Source organism: Rhea americana, unplaced genomic scaffold (genome assembly GCF_003343005.1).
Source record: "Rhea americana isolate MKP2758 unplaced genomic scaffold, rheAme1 scaffold_143, whole genome shotgun sequence".
Lineage (NCBI taxonomy): Eukaryota > Metazoa > Chordata > Aves > Rheiformes > Rheidae > Rhea > Rhea americana.
Window position 1 is genome coordinate 2,367,553 of NW_028185517.1, and position 17,513 is coordinate 2,385,065.

The 17,513-nt window shown below is 37.7% G+C and overlaps 1 protein-coding gene across 1 annotated transcript in view; it reads left to right on the plus strand.

Annotated features, from left to right (window-relative positions):
• Window positions 1-17,513, plus strand: part of PEX14 (peroxisomal biogenesis factor 14) — an 80,790-nt gene that overhangs the window by 28,195 nt on the left and 35,082 nt on the right. The window contains exon 3 of the mRNA XM_085299024.1: window positions 10,875-10,959. Within this exon, the coding sequence (XP_085155150.1) occupies window positions 10,875-10,959 (85 nt within the window). The remainder of the gene's footprint in view (window positions 1-10,874; window positions 10,960-17,513) is intronic.

Below are 17,513 nucleotides of genomic sequence, written 5' to 3' on the forward strand. Positions count from 1 at the left end.
TCAAGCATTTGGTTTCAGGATCCAAAAGCCCAGGAAATGCATCTGTACAGCTCCTCGTCAATTTGGGACCTAATGAAATATAGAAAATACTCAATAAAAGCGTCTTTATTACTTTAAATGTTTAAATGTGGAGTTTTTAGCCATCAGGTTAATGTTTTTGTATCATTTTTGATTTGATTGTGAGCACTTTTCCAGGTATCTCTGCCACTTGAGCACTAATTGGATTTCTGCAGATAAACGGTGCTAGCTGCAGCCCTTACCTCACTGCGTTTTTGCTTCATCATTATTTTATTTGTTTTTACAGTAAAGGTTAATAAATCTCAGTATGTTTAAAGTATGAAATGAGGCAGGCAGGCTAAGAACTACAACATGGAGGGATGAAGTTTTATACACTGCTCTCTCAAATCTGAGAGGTCGAAAGAGAAACAGTGTGCCTTTTGTGGTATTTATAATGAACTGTTGGGTATGTTAGTCAGCCAAGTAGCGATCCATAATCCTTAAGATAAAAAGCGTTGATCTCTCCACTAGTTCTCAGACAGAGCTGTAAGGCATTTGAATTGGGTTACCATTGATTTAAGTTGGGAAGAACACTGAGTGGCATGGGTCTGCTTAAAAAGAGATATATGGAATTTATTTAATTTTATTTATTTTTTTAAAGAAAACTTGAAGTCTTTCAGTGCAAGTCCACCTGAGTTCTCTCTGGATTATGAAGAAAGTCAGTATAGAACTTGCTAATATTTTAGAGAAGAGCTAAGTGAATGGCAGATTTTAGTGAAGATTTGGACTACAAATAAATTCTGGTAAGAATTTATCAAAGTCCCAGGCATGTGCTGTCTCACCTATTTGTTCAGGAAAGCCTGTACTACTTACTGTTCTCATGATGTCCTGGGAAGCTGAGCTTGACTTCTTGTCACTGGAAAGCTGCTACCGTGTGACATGKCAGAGTTTCCAGCCATAGAGGCAGTGTGCAGGCTAGCAGGATTGAAACTGGTGCACTTCAAACACTCCTTCCCAATTTTGGACTTTGTAGGATTAATAAAAATTGATTGAACAGCCTGTACTTAGGCCAAAGTGGCTGTAAAGACTGAATCACCTTTGTTCTGTTACAAAGACAGAAAAATATCTTGTAGCTCCTATGGATCAGATACATAGTCTTGAGCTAGTATGTGCAGCATGATAGACTCAAGCTTTCAGTTGTGCTAGTTCTCTGTGGCAACAATGGACGTTGTGCTAATGCTTTGCTCTAGTACGGACCCAGATTTCAGAGAGGTTGCTGATGGTCTCTGCAGCATTTTTCAAGGTAAAGCCTGCTTTATTTTTCCTGCAGTGAGTAATTGTTTATTAATTTTTCAGCAGGTAAAGAGCATAATTGTAATAGTCTCTGACATGTGCTGACTGCTCCAAGGTTTAAGGAAAACGAGTGCTGTTTTGAACCTCTGATTTTACAGATTTTCCTAGTTTGGAATCAAATTTCTGTGTAGAAGCTAGGCAGGAGCAGCCTGGCTTGAATTTAATTCTCTGCAGAGATAAACCTTTTGAACATTTTGATTTAGTTTACGATGGTGGAATCTTGCTAAAAAGTTTCAGGAGAGAGGAACTGGTGATCAAGGCACATGAATTCTAGGTGCGTTCAGGAATGCTATATTGGTTGAGCAGCATCCTGAATTTATCCTTACACCTATATACTTTTTTTTTTTTTTTTTTTTTTAATAGTGCATGTAACACGTGTAAAAAATGCCAAATTGACCCCACTGGGAAAATGAAGACTCCTCTTTCTTTGCAGAGTATTTATGGCATGGAAAGCCACAGTGCAAATATTCCGCACGTTTGTCCTTATATTGTGTTTCACTCCTATTCTGGAGTTGAATACCAGAATATTGAGGGAAAGGGTTGCATGATTGCTTTTGAAGCTGTTCATGCAGGTTCCTACATATGAAGGACAAATTTTGTGATGTGGACTTCTTTCTTTTCGGAACTGGACAAAGACAAGGGACACAGCTGCTTTTGAATCTATAAATTTATTCCACTAGCAATCCCCATAGACAAGGCAGCTCTGGCCAATCAGATTTCTTGCCCCTTACTTGTTTTTTCCCTTAATGGGGCAATTAACAGCAGGAACAAAGTGCATGGTCTGCTCAGTCTTTATTATTATTTGTGTTGCAATAATTGTCTAGGAGGCCRGTTGTAGGCCAGCACCAGGCACTGTACAAGTACAGAGTAAAAGGATGATTCTTGTCCCAAAGAGCTTTAAGTAAAATATTAAATTTACATAAAGGTCCTCCAGTGTTCTAAGCCTTTCCTCTTTTGCTATTACTTCCCAACTGCTGTGGTTTGCATGATTTATTGTGCACCTGTCACCATTTCCAGCTTCTTTAATGTTTCCAGCATGAAACCTTTTGTTTGCTAGAGTCTGGTGATCTGAGTAGTTTTCTCATCTATGTTCTTGTTCATTCTCACATTTAAATACTCCTTATAGTAATACCAGACCAGCCCCCGACTTAAACCCTAATTGTGTGGGATTTTTGTCATGGCAAAGAAAACACTTGGTTTCTAAGCTACGTTTCCCATGGTTTAAGAGTTTTATCAAGCGGGGTTCTTGCAATAGCAAGTTCAAAAAATAGTGGCTTACTGATTTTTCTTGTTCATTTGAGTCATTTCTATCTAAAACATCTTTACTCGTAACTCCCCAGATGAGATCTACTTTTGAATCTTTTGAATTAAATCTAAAGCATTGTATTAGTAGAATTTGCCAGTCTCTTGTCTGTGGAATTAGAAGGATCTAAGTAAGTGTGAACAATGATCCCATTTTGTTACATCTCTTTGATTTAGCCTTTTGGAGTCTAACATTCAATAACCATGTTAAGTACTCAAGCACTACTGTTAGATGTGACACAGACTTCCTATGCTTAAGTCATCTTCTGGCTCCCTAGCATGTGAAAGAAGCTCCAGCAGTCCTTATCTCTCCTGTAGTTAAAAATGTGACAGGTTACTACTACAATATTTTTTATTGTCTGCACATGTGAAGCTAATAGAGTAAAAGAGATTTCTTTCAAAAGCTGTGGTAACTGAACTCTTTGTGAGTGGCAATGTGGGGAGAGGAGTGGAAAAGGTGAGAGTTGGGAGATGCTACCATCTACTCCCCTGAAGACTGTTGTCATGCATTTTTGGTTTTTTTTGCTTGTAGAGCCACAGAATGATCTCACAGTTCTTCTGCTGTAGTGAGCATCTCGGACACTGAGTCATTACATTCCTTTGGAGTGATTCAGCTCAACAACTTGACACTTGCATTAATTTTACAGCACAAAGCCTCAGTGATGCCTAAGCTTCCTTGTGTAAGAAGGGAGAAACAAGATGTGTAATTTGGGTACTGTCATGAAGAGTTACAAAGTTGGATTCTCTGTAATCAAAGTTTTAACCTTTCACCTTGTCCCTGGCATCTTTCTCAGGTCCTGTTGAATCAGTTTGTTAACCTGACAATGACACACTGGCTTCATCCACACTTGGAAGCTAGATGCCTTACCTGCTTGCATGAAAGACTCATCTGATAGTCTGTATATTATCCACAATGGTCCAGTACATTCAGTACTGAGGTTATTGGTTTTTTGTGTTAACAGAACTTCAGTTTGCTGACAGTTGGATTGCAAGCATTATCTCCACTCCTCCTCCTCCTATCTTTGTTCATCTTGCTCTGATACCTTCTTTGGTGGTATTGGTGATTAGAGGAACCTTGCAGCTTAAATTCAGACAAAAGTACAAAAAAGGAGTTTTTTATTTTTCATCTAGAAATTAGATCGTATCTTTCCATTCCTTTTCAATAATAAGTTAAAATATTTGAACTCTGGAAAAATATGCCACTCGGTGGTTAAAATTTATTAAGGCTGCATTTTCAGTTAAGACAGATTTAATTTATTGATCTGCTAATATTTCTTATAAGATATTTTTAAAGCATTTGTTGATTGGCTGTAACAATTTGTGTCAGGTTAAACTTGATGTTACAAAGTCTCATTTAGAGGTGTATTCTCTTCTGAAATTAAAAAAAAAAAGTACATGAATAGCATACATACACTGTATGTAAGGAAATAGTTATTTTTTTTTAGTATATAGAGAGTTTTTTCATTCTTTTTAGTTTTTTACTTGTAAGTATTGGTTGAATTAGTATTATTTCTATAAAAAAGAAAATTTTATAAGAAGGCCACTGTGTTTTAAATTGAGTCAAAAAGAACTTAATATGGCAGAGATATTTCACTTTAAAAGGTGACTACTACACAGATGAAGTTCCTACTTTTCATAAGGGCTTTTACTCCATATATCAATGTGTTTTAAGAGAGACTTGGGTCAATAATACCATGCTTTAGAATTCCCTAAATACATATTTACACAATAGACCTTAAAATATATTAGTCTATCATGTCAGCTCCTGTACACTTCTATCAGGGATGTTTTATGTCCTTAACAGATAATATAATAAAACTTTATTTTATATGGCATTTTTCATACAAATTGTATCCTGGACTGCTTTGTGGAGTTAAGTAATACTTTTACGAGCTTAAAATTAAAAAAGCTGAAGGATACAGGAAAATTAAGGGTTATGTATGTAGGAAATACTTGGCTGGACAGTGTGAATCTGGATGGAGATGCCACGGAGATGAGAGAAACTGTAAGTCTGATTTGTGCTATAAGGAGGGATCCCTGGCAATGATGAGGTTATGTGAGGARAGACTAGTCTTATGTGAATAAAGAACGTGGAAAATCATGCCTTTATGATCAGCTGGAGGAAATGTGAAGTGGCTCCTAGGACAAAGAAGTTGAGAATAAGAACGGTATAGACTGACTTCTTTGTAGTGAAAATAGTAGAAGGGGGGAAATATGCTGAAGGGAAAGAAAGCATCTGAAAGTGTGTCTTTGTAGATAAATTGTTGCAAGAAATTGGTGAGAATGGGATGGCAGTGTACACCTAAGATTTTTCAGCCTCTCCGTTTCTGCTCATTCCAACGTGCTTAGGGAGTGGCAGGGGTCGCAGCTCAGTGGAGGCTGTCCCTGGAACTAAGTAGGCACGAGAAGATGACATGAAGACAGCTCAGCCTGGATTTTTTTTTGGCTTTTATCAAAAAAAATTTTGGTCACCCTGCTAATGTAAATTAAGTAAGACTTTTTTGTATGTGATAATTATAGATAAATGTATTTAAAGTAGATCTGGATTTTTTAGTCTTCAGGAAAAAGACGAAGAGTAATTTTTCCCCCCGTCCCTGTCATGTGTTCATTTTAATGAGCAATTTTAAAAAATTGAAAATAAAAGAGGAAAATGAATAGGTGTTGAACCAGCCTGTGATATGTAAATGCCAACTAGTAATTACCTAAAACCTCAATTTTCTTTCTGTTTCATCTTGCAAAACATTTCATTTCCACTGAGTGAAAACACTTAATTTGGGCTTCCGCGGCTGGTGAAGCCTGCCTCTCAGAACGTGAGCCTCCCCCAGGCCTCGGCTAGGGGGAGTACTGGCTCTGCGCTAGCGCCGATCGCTCCGTGCTGGCCGTCCCAAGGTTATTCCTGCTCTCCTACCCTCGTGGTTTTCCTCAGAGTATTGAATGGATATTCACCTCCCCCTGGTTTGCAATCCTGTTTTGTTTTTGGGAATCTCATTCTTTTAAGTATTAGTGAAAATTTGGAATATAGTGTTTTTACCTTTCATCTGGTTGTTACTGTGATGATGATCTTGAATATTCTTTCTCGTGTCTGAGCTTCTGGGCACTTAGGATTTTTTCCTTTTTTTTTTTTTTTTAATTACCCTTTTTGGTTACTAATCTGCATTCTTTTAGTTTCGGATTCTTAATTTTAGATACAATTTGGAGCTTGTTTCTTCCTTGCCTTTGTTCTTTCTGGTTCTGACTCCTATGAATCTTACTTTAAATTTTATTCATTTTTTTTTATTTTGTCTGTTATATGTGGGGTTTTTTTTCTTTTTTAAACTTTTATTTGTAGGAGTTTGAGATCCCCCGAACTTTGCAGGTTTCTAAGTGCTGTTAGAACAGAAACAGCTCCTGGGATTCCATCTGGTTTCATAAAAATTTAGATGAAATAAAAGGAGCTTTAAAGTGTTTCCTCCCTCCTGAGTGACCTGCAGGTGATTCCTTTAGAAGGAACAAGCACTTTCTGTGACCTATAAATTGGGAATTCTGGGGTCCAGAACCCTGAATTTGCATTTGTCTTGAGAAAAGGAAGCTTATATTAGAGAGCATTGCATGTGTAGTGTCCCAGGACCCTGACTCTTAAAGAGCTCTGCCTGGAATCTCAAGGAACAGTGCATCTTTAGTGAGATATATGGCTTCATAATTAGCCCCTTGCATTTTTTTCATGAGTGCTAGCATCAGCGTTCTATGATGTGTTTCCCTGATTAACAGCTGCTTTGCAACTATTTCCTTGTGCCACTGATGACCGTATTTGTCAAGTTAGTCCTGACAGAGCACTGATTTCTTACTAAAATGCAGCATTTCTGTCTGAAGAGGTTTTCTTGTTCATTGCAGTGCCAGGCTTTTAAGTTAGCCCTTGTTAAAATGTAAGTTGGCTTTAGCCTGATGCTTGTTAACAGGATTCTGGGTATCTCCTTTAGAGTAGGAGTGCAGAAACCTTTCACAGACAATTTAATCTTCTGAGGCTTGCAAACATACAGCTGTACACTGGGAGGGTGTTGCTGTAGGCTAATATATTGATCAGTTCCATTTGCCCTATAGCTGTGGCCTTCTGCTCTGGCTAAAATAAGTTGAGTGTTTTGTTGATGCTGCCATATTATTATTTTTTAATACACTGGAAAAAAATTAATTCCAACTTCTTTTACATACGTCATGTATATTGCCAGTGTTGATTGCTTCCGCACATGTAATGTAAACTGTCTGTGCATAGTTCATGGCCTGTGCCGCCTCTGCTTAATGAAAAGAAGTGTTGCATTTAAACAGATACAGATCCACTCAGAAAGACAAAATACCATCCCTTGCAACGTATAATTCAGACCCAACCTTTACATCACAGGTCATCTCAAAGTCTCAGTCTATCAACAAATGCTGTTCAGTAATAACCTACAGAGGGTTCCCAGTATTAGGAAATCTATTAGAGCTCTTACTGGCTGCACTCCCAGTGGCTTTTGATTCTCTTTTCCTTGTGGACCTGCGTTACTAAATCCTGTGGAGCTTTAAGTGATGAGGATGATTTCCTCCTCTCCCTCCCCCTTTATTTTTGATCAGAGATTTTTTGAGATTGCAGAAAGTGGGCACTTGCCACTGTGTTTTAAAACTGATTGCTTATTTTTCTGATGCTAATAGCTGAGAAAGTAGTTGAGATCTCTTGAATTAAAATCCTGGAGCTTTGAGCATAATAACAAATAAGTCTGGCTTTACCTTCTCCACTAACACAGGAGGGAGGGAAGTTAGGTATGAGGGACCTTGGCTATGATGTCAAAATGCTGTGCTTTGACCCAGAATTTCGCTGGGTTGCTGCACTCCCCATTGTCTGCCATAAAGTTAGTGTCTCCATTGTATATCTTTGACATTGAGGATGAGTATTTGGCCTGAATTTATGTAATTTGGCCAGACACAAATATAACAGATGAATAGTCACATTCATCTTCTAATTAGAAAATCAAACTATAGTGCAAGATTCTACCCACCACCAACCAGTCAGAAATGTTTATTGTGTATCCTATCACTGCAGGAAAAACACTGATGGGACAGCAAGTTTATGGAATTAACTTGCTTTTAAAAACCAAATACACCATTTTTTGTTAGAAGAAATATGTGACAATGATCTACTGGATACAACTTGTTTGCTGGCCTGTGTGTGTTGGCAGTCTAAGAATCAGAGTGGTGATACAATATACACTACTTGGCAGTGTTCTAATATTAGAAAAATTTGAATAAGTGTTACAAATGACACAGAAATAGTATGGAACAGTGTTACCAGCTGAATCAGAGTGCTACTTGCAACATTTTTTTTTCCATCTAGCCAAAGATCTGTGAAGTCTTTTTCTCATTTTCCCCCTCCCTTTTCTGTCTTTTAAATTAAAGACTGCAGTTGTCCTTGTTTGTGCAAAGAAAACCATCCTTGGTAGGAAAATTTTTGTGTACTGCTTTTTGAAAATCTTGACATGGCCAAAATTGCCTTTTAAGCTGATCGCATATACAAGATGAATTACAAAAAGGAAGAAGTTTCAAGCCAGCCTGTAGGAGGAATGTGTACTTTAGAGGTAAATGCAAACATAAATAAGAGAAACATGGGATTTTTGGGAGGAGTAACTATTCAGAATTGTTTTTTTGTGAAGTTTGCTGTTTCTGCTCGTAATCTCATTGTATCTTAAGATTAAACCTTTGTGAATAATAGAGGAAATGGTGGAGGGAAGAGATAAAATAGAAGTTTATTTTGAGGTGAAATTTACTATTGAAATGTTTACATTTTTACAAGGCAGAAATAAGTGTTAGTAAAGAGTTAGAATAAATAAAATGTTAAAAAGGTTAAAATCAGACGATGAAAAATACTGCTTATATTTTACAGGTCTTTTTTGTACTTATAAAATGATAATATYAATGAAAGAATCTGAGAGCTTGCAGAATTTGAGATCTGCAAGCCTTTTGTGTCTGTGTCGCTAGTTCACTAAATGTGGGAGGGAGTGTTGAAGAGTTCCTGAAGCAACAAACAAGTAATTATTGTTAGAAGGAAAGTGTTTTTGATATGTTCACATATCTGTTTGTCTGCTCATTTGGGCATCGTTCTTATTCAGCATATTATCTTAAGGTTATTAGTCTGTGTACTTTATATTTCTGAATCTGGCCTAGCAATATCAGCACTGTTTAAATGCGTGATTTGCTTGTCACCTGCATTTCAGTCAGAGACAGATCAAGTGCACATAAATGAGACCAAATGTACTTTATGTGGGGTATTCTGCTATACTATTTCATGGTTCAAAATTACTGAATATAAACTTACGGGAAAAAAAAGAAGGAAAACAAGAAAAAGAAGAGAATGAAAAATATCCCATTCATTATGTTCTCCCAACTTAGGAGTGTGCCAGGACTTTGTCAAATTCCTGTTAAAATAAATATGTCAATTTCTTCTCTCTTCCAAATTCATTTATCATGCTTTTTTAAAAGGTGTTTTCTGCTTTACCTGATGGTTAAATTGGATTCACTCGTTTATGCTGTTCTTTGCTGTATCCCCCATGTTTTTCTTAAATGAATTAGTAATGACAGCATACTCCATCATACCCTCTCTACAGCCACTTTAAGGGAAGCCTGGTGATCTAAACCTTTTAACCTATTAAAGATGATTTTCCCCAATTGAATCAGACCCACCACAGGTGTAATAACTAATCATTTAAACTACACCTGCTATTATGTATTTTTAAGCCATTATGCGTGTTGGATAGATGATAATTCATGTTTATTGCATTGTCCAATGGATCCGTTTTGCCTACACTAGCCTGATTAATGTATTTAAAGAAATAAGAGATGCAATTTAAAAAAAAAAAATTGATGGAATGCACTGAGGAGTACATTGAAAGTGCCATTAGACCCATCAGAACTTTGCTCTCTGACCAGAAATGCATATTTGAAGGGTTTGATTCAAACACAAGGTGAAACTTAGTGATTTCAACAGTGATGCCATTTTTTTCCTTCTTTTTCTACTACTATGGAAGTTTTTGAAAACCTATTTGGAACTGAATTCTAGAAACTGTGTTTTAGCTTAAACTCTTCCAAGACCTACAAATACACTTTGTATCTGACACCTATCACTGCTTTAGGAGAATGCATATGCTGCTATTTGGGAAGAAAAAAGGACACTTCTTCCATGTATATGCATGGTTATTTTTAGCAATGGAGGAAGGAAGTGATCTCTCTTATTAGTTCACATGGACGTGTCCATCTCCTAAGTGCTGTTAGCTTCAGGCAAATTATTCCTTCTGATGCCACAATCAAAACAGATGCCTTTGTATAAAGGTAAGGTGAATCAGCTGTTTTTCACCAGTGCAGCAACATATAATATGCAGAGTAATGTAGGAGAGTATGTGGAAAATTGACCTATCACATGAACAAAAAAAATCAATTACCTTTTGCTGGCACTAAATTCCAATTTAAAAAACTAGTGCCATTGTTGTTGTTGATAATATTGCAGACTTTACACTTTGTTTGGGTACATGGTTTAAGTGCTATGTCACCCTGAAGAAGCACGCAGATGAAGTTAGTCTTTTGACAAAAGCAATCTGATTTCTATCAGAATGAAGCATAAATTAAACCATTCCCCTACACACCTATATTACGAAAAGTGGTTTTTTCAGTCAGTGTGGTGCAAAACATGGAATTTTACTTCTTTTCTGGTGATGACAGGCTGAGATTTAGTTATTGCTTACAGTTAATTAGAGCAATGGCAGAAATACTCTTAATCTCCTAGAATTTGCGAGGAGCTTCCAGTCAGAATGGAAGCATTCGTCTGTTCTTAGTAACAGTCCAACTGTTGCAGATCACATGCTATGTTTCAAGATTGTTCTCAAATGTAGGAAACCACCTATATAAGAGTAGCACAGTCTAAATTAAGATAACCTTTAAGAATCTTAATGCGGATTTTCATACAGGTTGAGATGCTGAAAGAGTAATTCAAAGAGAGAATTCTAAGCTGAAATTCTGTAATTGCATTCTCTGGTTAGAGGTGAGCTGCCAACTCTGATCCTCCTTGAAACATTTATCAAAGTTGGATTGATTTCAGTTCCAGACCTCCATGTGTTGTTAGATGTGATGCCTTTGCAGTACAAAATGCATAACAAAATAGGACCATGACCATTCCTAATTTGGTTCTTTTCTCTCTTCTGTTTCTCCGATCCTCTTAACCTCACCAGATTGTGACTGCAGTGAAGTTTTTACAGAATCCCCGAGTCCGCCAAAGTCCACCTGCAAGCAGAAGAGCATTTCTCAAGAAGAAAGGTATGGAGACAAAAATCTGTGGTCTCAGTGATAATGAGGGAGTTTGATTTAGGATTAAAGTGAGAATATATTGGAATGGAAAATTAGATGTTAAAGATAAGGGAGATGGTCTATTTCAGAAAAAAATATCTGAAGTCTTTGAGAAATAACCACTCTGCTTCCATACTGACTAGAGCAATTTTGTCACTAGATGTGGAACTGTAGAATACAGAGGACGCATTGGAAGTTCTAGAGTTAATTATTATTAGATATTTTTTGAAGTGAGGATAGTTTACAATTATGGACTAGCTGGTCACTTCTAAGCCTTTGTGACTTTGACTTTAGAATGACCAGTTTCTGGGTGAAAAGGTCAAATGCTTTAGAGGAGAGCCAAAGATGAATGAAGAGTGAAGGACTTGGTAAAAGTAAACAAGGTCAGATTAAGGTCAGGCTTGAGGTCAACCTGACTTTCAGGCTGAAATGGTAAACTGCAAACTATGTTTGGCCCCTTTTAATTGCAGGGATTGAACAGATCCTGGCAAATCTAATGTAGCCTCAAATTGATGGAATTGCCTACTGAGATTCCATTTTATTATTGTTATTTCTGATTCATAAGGAAACTAACTTTTTTTTTCTTTAATATAATTTTTTTAGCCAACAATTTATAGTGCTTTTTCAGGTGAAGTTCATGATACCCTTCTCATCTTTAATGCAAGATGTAAATGCTACAGAGTCTTGTCTTGAAGTAAATTATGTGCACTATGGAGCACTTTAAGCAGCTGGAATGACCCTGACAAACTCCAAAATTGAGAGGGGAGTGACCACTTATACATTGAAGTCATCAGTACTTCAGGGTATGTTGAATTCTATAGCTAAAGGTCTTTAGTTTTGAAAATTAGGGAAGCCCATGAAATATGTATTAGTCTCATTGAGTATATGAACTGTTTATTGAGATGCATGAGACCTAATATTATGAAACAGAGAATTCAAGTATAGGCACAACTCTGCTCATCTTGAACAGCGAAAGATCTAGAAGGCAGATTCATGTTTTCACAGTGCTGTCATGGTAAGTAGTTCACAGGTACATCAGTTTGAATGTGGTCCTCTCACTGCTTATCCTAGTGCCAAATAGCATTCCAGCAACACTACTTGCCCTGCCCTGCCATCAGGATGGCATTAAATTTGGAGCCTGTTGGCCGCTGTGCTCCATGAGTTTTTTGTTGAAATATGTGGACCTACAGGGAGTAATTAATCATAAAAGCTTGGGGATTTCAACTCTATCATCGAAGCAATGAAGCAAGGGAAAGCTGAGCCTAAAAGCTGTGCTGATTACCCGGGGTAACCTGATACAAAATCTATTGTTGCCGAGAGATCCTTAGCCCCCAGTATATTGTGCAATATTATAACCTCCTGATCTTCTGCTCTGCTGACAATGACCAGTTATTCCTCATTTTTTCTCTCAACACAGCTGGGTTAGAATTTCATTTGCAGAAGGTATTTAGAGCAATTTAGAGACAAATGTCTGTGGTGTTTGCTCTGCACTTCCCCACCGCAGGCTTTGCTGAACAGTTTTTAGTATCAGGAGCTCCATCTAATCTGTTTAATTTTAATAATTCCCTGACTGGGAGAGGAGGAAGGTTGGGCAGAGAGAAACTGTGGCCTGACTAATATTACTTATGAATTACTTGGCTAATAATTACTGAAGAGCAAAAATGATTCGGTAGAGCTGTTTGTTCCTGTTTGTTAATTTGCTGTACTTCCCTTTGTGATAATTATTTGTTTGAAAACTTAACAGTAAGAGAGGAAGGAGCAGGATCTAGTAGTATCTGTACCCAAGCAGYCATTGGAAATATGGCCATATGGAATCTGACCACTAAGCTTACAGCATGACCTCTGTTTGGTGCTCGAGAGCAGAGAGTACATACTGTCATTGTACCTGTGTGCCTTAACAGATGGAGGCAATTATTCTTGAAGCCTAGATGTTGTGGCTAGTTCAACCCTGGCTAAATGAGGGATTGCATGTTTTTGTAGGCTGTTCCTGCTATACTCTGATATAGAGTCATCATCCCAGTGACAATGTTATCCCCATTTTACAAGTACAGGAGGCCCTGCTACCAGTCAAAAAAGCATTTTCTGTATAGAAACCATTTAATTTTACAAGACTCCCTATTAAAATTAGCTTTGTAAATAATTTTTATGGACTATAACAAAGACATTCTTTTAGTTTTTTTCAAAGTTGCTCTGGTCCAGGATTGTTTCAGCAGGACTTGCTGTGTAGGGGAGGGCTTTGGTCTTTTCATGAACCCCAGAAGAATTTCAGTAGATGAGCAACCGCATTAATTTTCATGTCTGTAAATAATGGGTACACTGTACATGAACTTACCTTTTGTAGTTACTTTCATGGAACCCCGCAGGGGTGGTCTATGAGTCCCCACTGATTAAAAACTCCTGCTGTAGAGAATGGTGCTAGACTACTTGATATCWTTGAGTGTAGGGGGAAAAGGCCAGGTATCTCACCCTTATGGGAGCTTTCCACTACCCCACAGCAGCCCAAGTAGCAATAGGTGAACTTTCAGATCCTGCAATCTCAGTATTGCCTAAGAAATTTCACTTCTGAGACTTGCGGAGATGGTTTTGTCTCAAATTACTTTTTTTTTAATATCTCTTTCCTACAAAGGACAATCCAATTTTGTTTTCCTTTAGTAATATTTAATATAGAAATTGAGATTCTTACAGTATATGTCAGTTCAGTGAGAAATTAAAGTTACTTTAGGATTATCAGCTGGACTGAGTGAAACAGCAGTTACAGGGGCTGAACATAGGCTTTCTTGGTTGCTTGCAGGACAGAGGTTTGCTGAACTGCTCTCTTAGGAACAGGACACCGTGGGATGATGGTGTTGATGACAGTTAGGAGATTGAGGATGTCCTGGATTTGTAAAAGATCCTTCAAAAGCTGGATGAGATTTCTGTGTTGTCTTGAGCACTTTTAAACTCCCAAATACAGAGGCATTAATGAGAAACATGAAGTTATTAGAATCATTTATCATTTTCTTTGAAGCTTACACTGGCATTTTATGTAATTTATGACATTTCCTCCTTTTTATCATGAACTTCTTCAGATGAAGGGAAGAACAGCTGTTTCCCTTCAGAGTAGCTGAAAGAAAAGAAAGGGAAAAAAGATGCTGTTTGTTTTTTGTCCAACTCACTGATTCTGCTGATGACATGCCACAGAATCAGTGGCGCCTTGGGAGTAATTAGACAGCATGTGGGGCTTAAACCCGTGTGGAAGTGTGTCTGTCATCTAACTGTTGTGCCTCAGATGTCCTGTACTGCTCAACTACCCATCCAGTAACTCATATGGCTTGTTAATTTTGTGCATTCTGAATCTATAAATTCTGGCAAGATAAAGAGTGAGGGTAGCAATGTACCACTGTACATGGGGAGCTCCATTATTCAGGGTGCCAGTCTTGTGAAGGAGGGAAGCGAGTAACTTCTGGGTTATAGACTTCTTACGTAACCTTGGGTGAAAAACCTTTTTCTCAGTTGCTTGTTTCTTCATCTGTAAAATGAGTACAGTAATACCTTTTCAGAGTGGGACTGTGGGGGATGTGAAAGCATATGAAGAGTTCAGGCACTACAGTGATGGCAGATTGGAAGTGCATTGGGGCAGGTAAATGTATCGTTGTTGAACTTGAACTTTCTGTATTGAGAAAATGACCATTCAGAAGGCAAGACAGTTCAGAAATCTTGCTACCTTGATTAGCCTTTTGTATATACAGTCTGCCTGCTTCCGAGAAGAATAAAACTCTTGCTTGGTGAGATGAGCAGGAGGTTGTTGGAAGTTCTTCCCTTTCGCACATTATTTCAACTCATCTGTTTGACTACTTTGGCTGTGTGGAAGTGAGTTACTAAGGTTCTCCTATGGGTCTTGCACAGCTTTTTGCAGTGCAACGCAGTTCCAGAAACTTAAGCCATTGTCAAGATATCAGGCTATGATGATTTCTGAAGAGACAGGTAAAACTTATATAGCCCTTCCCATTTAGAGCTCAACGGTATTCGTTTCCATTGAAGCAAATGCCATGAACCCAAGAATCTTCAGTAGAAAAATAACTTACTTTTGTTCTTCCTTCTGTAATCTACATTCCTGGAAGTTGAACCCCTGTCTTTTCCTCTTTGTCAAAGAAATGCAAGGGGATCACCTTCAGAACTTGAGAGAAGGGGGCACAGCCTACTGCTGGAGAGCTTTAAAGGATGTGAATTCTTCAGCAGATTTCAATTTAACCCTCTTTTATTACTTTTCTTTTTTATAATTTAAGTCTGTTTCATGAGGCAGTTTGCATGTCCTTGAATGGAATCTCGTTACCATGAAAGCTTTTTTAGCATTGATTTCATAACAGTCTTAATTTAATAGTGCCATCATTACTGAGAAGCCCTGAGAGTGAGGCCCTAGCTTTCCAGGTCACTGACCTTTTAATTACAAACCTTGTTCTGATGGCCAGGTTATCGACTGGACAGCTCCCAGCTTCTGCCCCCAGGATGAAGATGAAAATAACTGCCTTTACTCCCCCACTTCCAGAAAAGGGAGGAAAAGAAAAGTAACCTCTTGTGTTTCCAAAATTAATTTTCTCCTTCAGCTTTACTTTGTAATTAATTCTTTAACATGTCTCAGTGAAGCTTGAACAGTTTTTACAAAGCTTTTGCTTGAGTACAATATACAGTGTGAGCCAGTGGAGTCTGATGACAACTCATGGAAAAAAAATCCGGTTAGTAGTATGTACTGGCAAAATACCAGTTTGAGCCAAACTGCTATGGCCCTCCACATCTTATGATTCTTTAGAAATGACCAGTTTGATGCAAGAATGTGTGATCAGGGAATATGTGTAGTCTATTTAAGGAATGCTAGGTGACTTGTCATTCTCTTCAGGCATGTTGATAGGATATGAATTTAAGAGATGGTGAAGAAAGGGAGTGAAGACTTGGCTTCACAACTGATGGTGTGTATGAATGCTTACCCTTTTTTGTACCTGCAGCTAGGGTAACTGGCTCTCTGGCTGACTGATTAGTGTTTTGTGCAAATGTCTGCATTTGCATGATGAGGTGAGTGCAAGTGAGACCTTGAATTCAGGTGTTGATAAAAATTTATTTTATATTTGCAAGAATATACTTGGTATATTAAACATCTAGAACAAATTAGTTTATCCAGAATGAGAGAAAGTTCACCAGCATAGGTGGAACCAGGGAGGGTGTGCTTTCTGAAGATTAAAGGTACTCAAGGAGCATAGAGCAAGTTTAAAAGCTTGTGTAGACATACAAAAATAACTGTGCAGCCTAAAGGGGGGAAGTCAAGATGTATTCTGCATTTTCATAATGCTTTTCATTTGAGGACCTCAGAGTACATTGTACCCATTAACCACTGAAGCTTTGCAGCCATTTGCATCAAGCATACTTCATGGTGTATATAGGGTTATCTGGATTTCACTGTGCTTGCCACTGAAATGTATCCACCTTTGAGGCAGAGGACAGCAGCTGTTTAACATCACTACATGTTTTTTAGGAGAGGAAATGAAAAATACTTTATCTAAGCGATTTTGCAGAGGGAGCCTTAGAGATAGAGAATGTAATTACTGAGTAAAAAATTTGCTAAGATTCTTGAAAAGCACTATGGGGTATTTAATTACTAAAGATGCTTAGGCCTGTGCTTATGACTTGTTTGAAAGACAGCTTAATGTCCCTTTATAATACTTTGCTTAAGTTAAAGAAAATATGTCCTGTGCTTGTTCCTGCTACCAGTTTGTTGTTTAGGTGCCTCAAATCCATTCTTTTAGTTAATACAACCCTGCATATCTGGGAAATTAGTAGGGATACATATAATGGAAAGTGAGAGAATGAATGCTTTTCAATGCCAAGAAAATTGCAATAGTTTCTATCAGAAACAGTGTTATATATAGTCATATTTGTTTCTGGCAGTCTGCTATCTTTGCCCAATGTTGATAATGTTCAATATGTAAGGAAAAAGACTTCTGCTGGCAGAGGCTCATGATCCGGAAGTGTAAATAAGTTCATGATCCAGAAATTAGTACTATAGTTCTGTATGGTGTATTAGTTGCCTTTTTTTTCTCTTCCTGAAAGTGATTGAAAATCTCCATCTATCTGCTGTGAAGATGTCTTCCTGTCTTGCCAGTCTCTTGTATGCATATCTGTCACCTGCTGTTCAGCACCAGCCTATTCATCATGCTGACTCTTTTCCCCCATCGGTTTTACCACTACTTGTGTTATATATCTGAGCTTGTCATGAACTCTACAGATTTTCATGGCTTCTGTGCCAAGAGGAGACCTGCAGCAGCAGTGACAACACAACTTGATCAATGATATGCTATAGGACATCCTGTGGTATCATTGAGATATGGTTATTTGAGTTGTTTAGACTGTTTAAAATGGATAGAAAACCATCCCTATTATTCCTCAAGATTTTGAAGGAAGTTTGGAAAGGGAGCTATTTAGTCTCTATCCACAAGGAGAAATAAGTTCTCATCTCATCTTTGATTTTTTCCGAGTCCCTAGTGATTCAAGAGAAG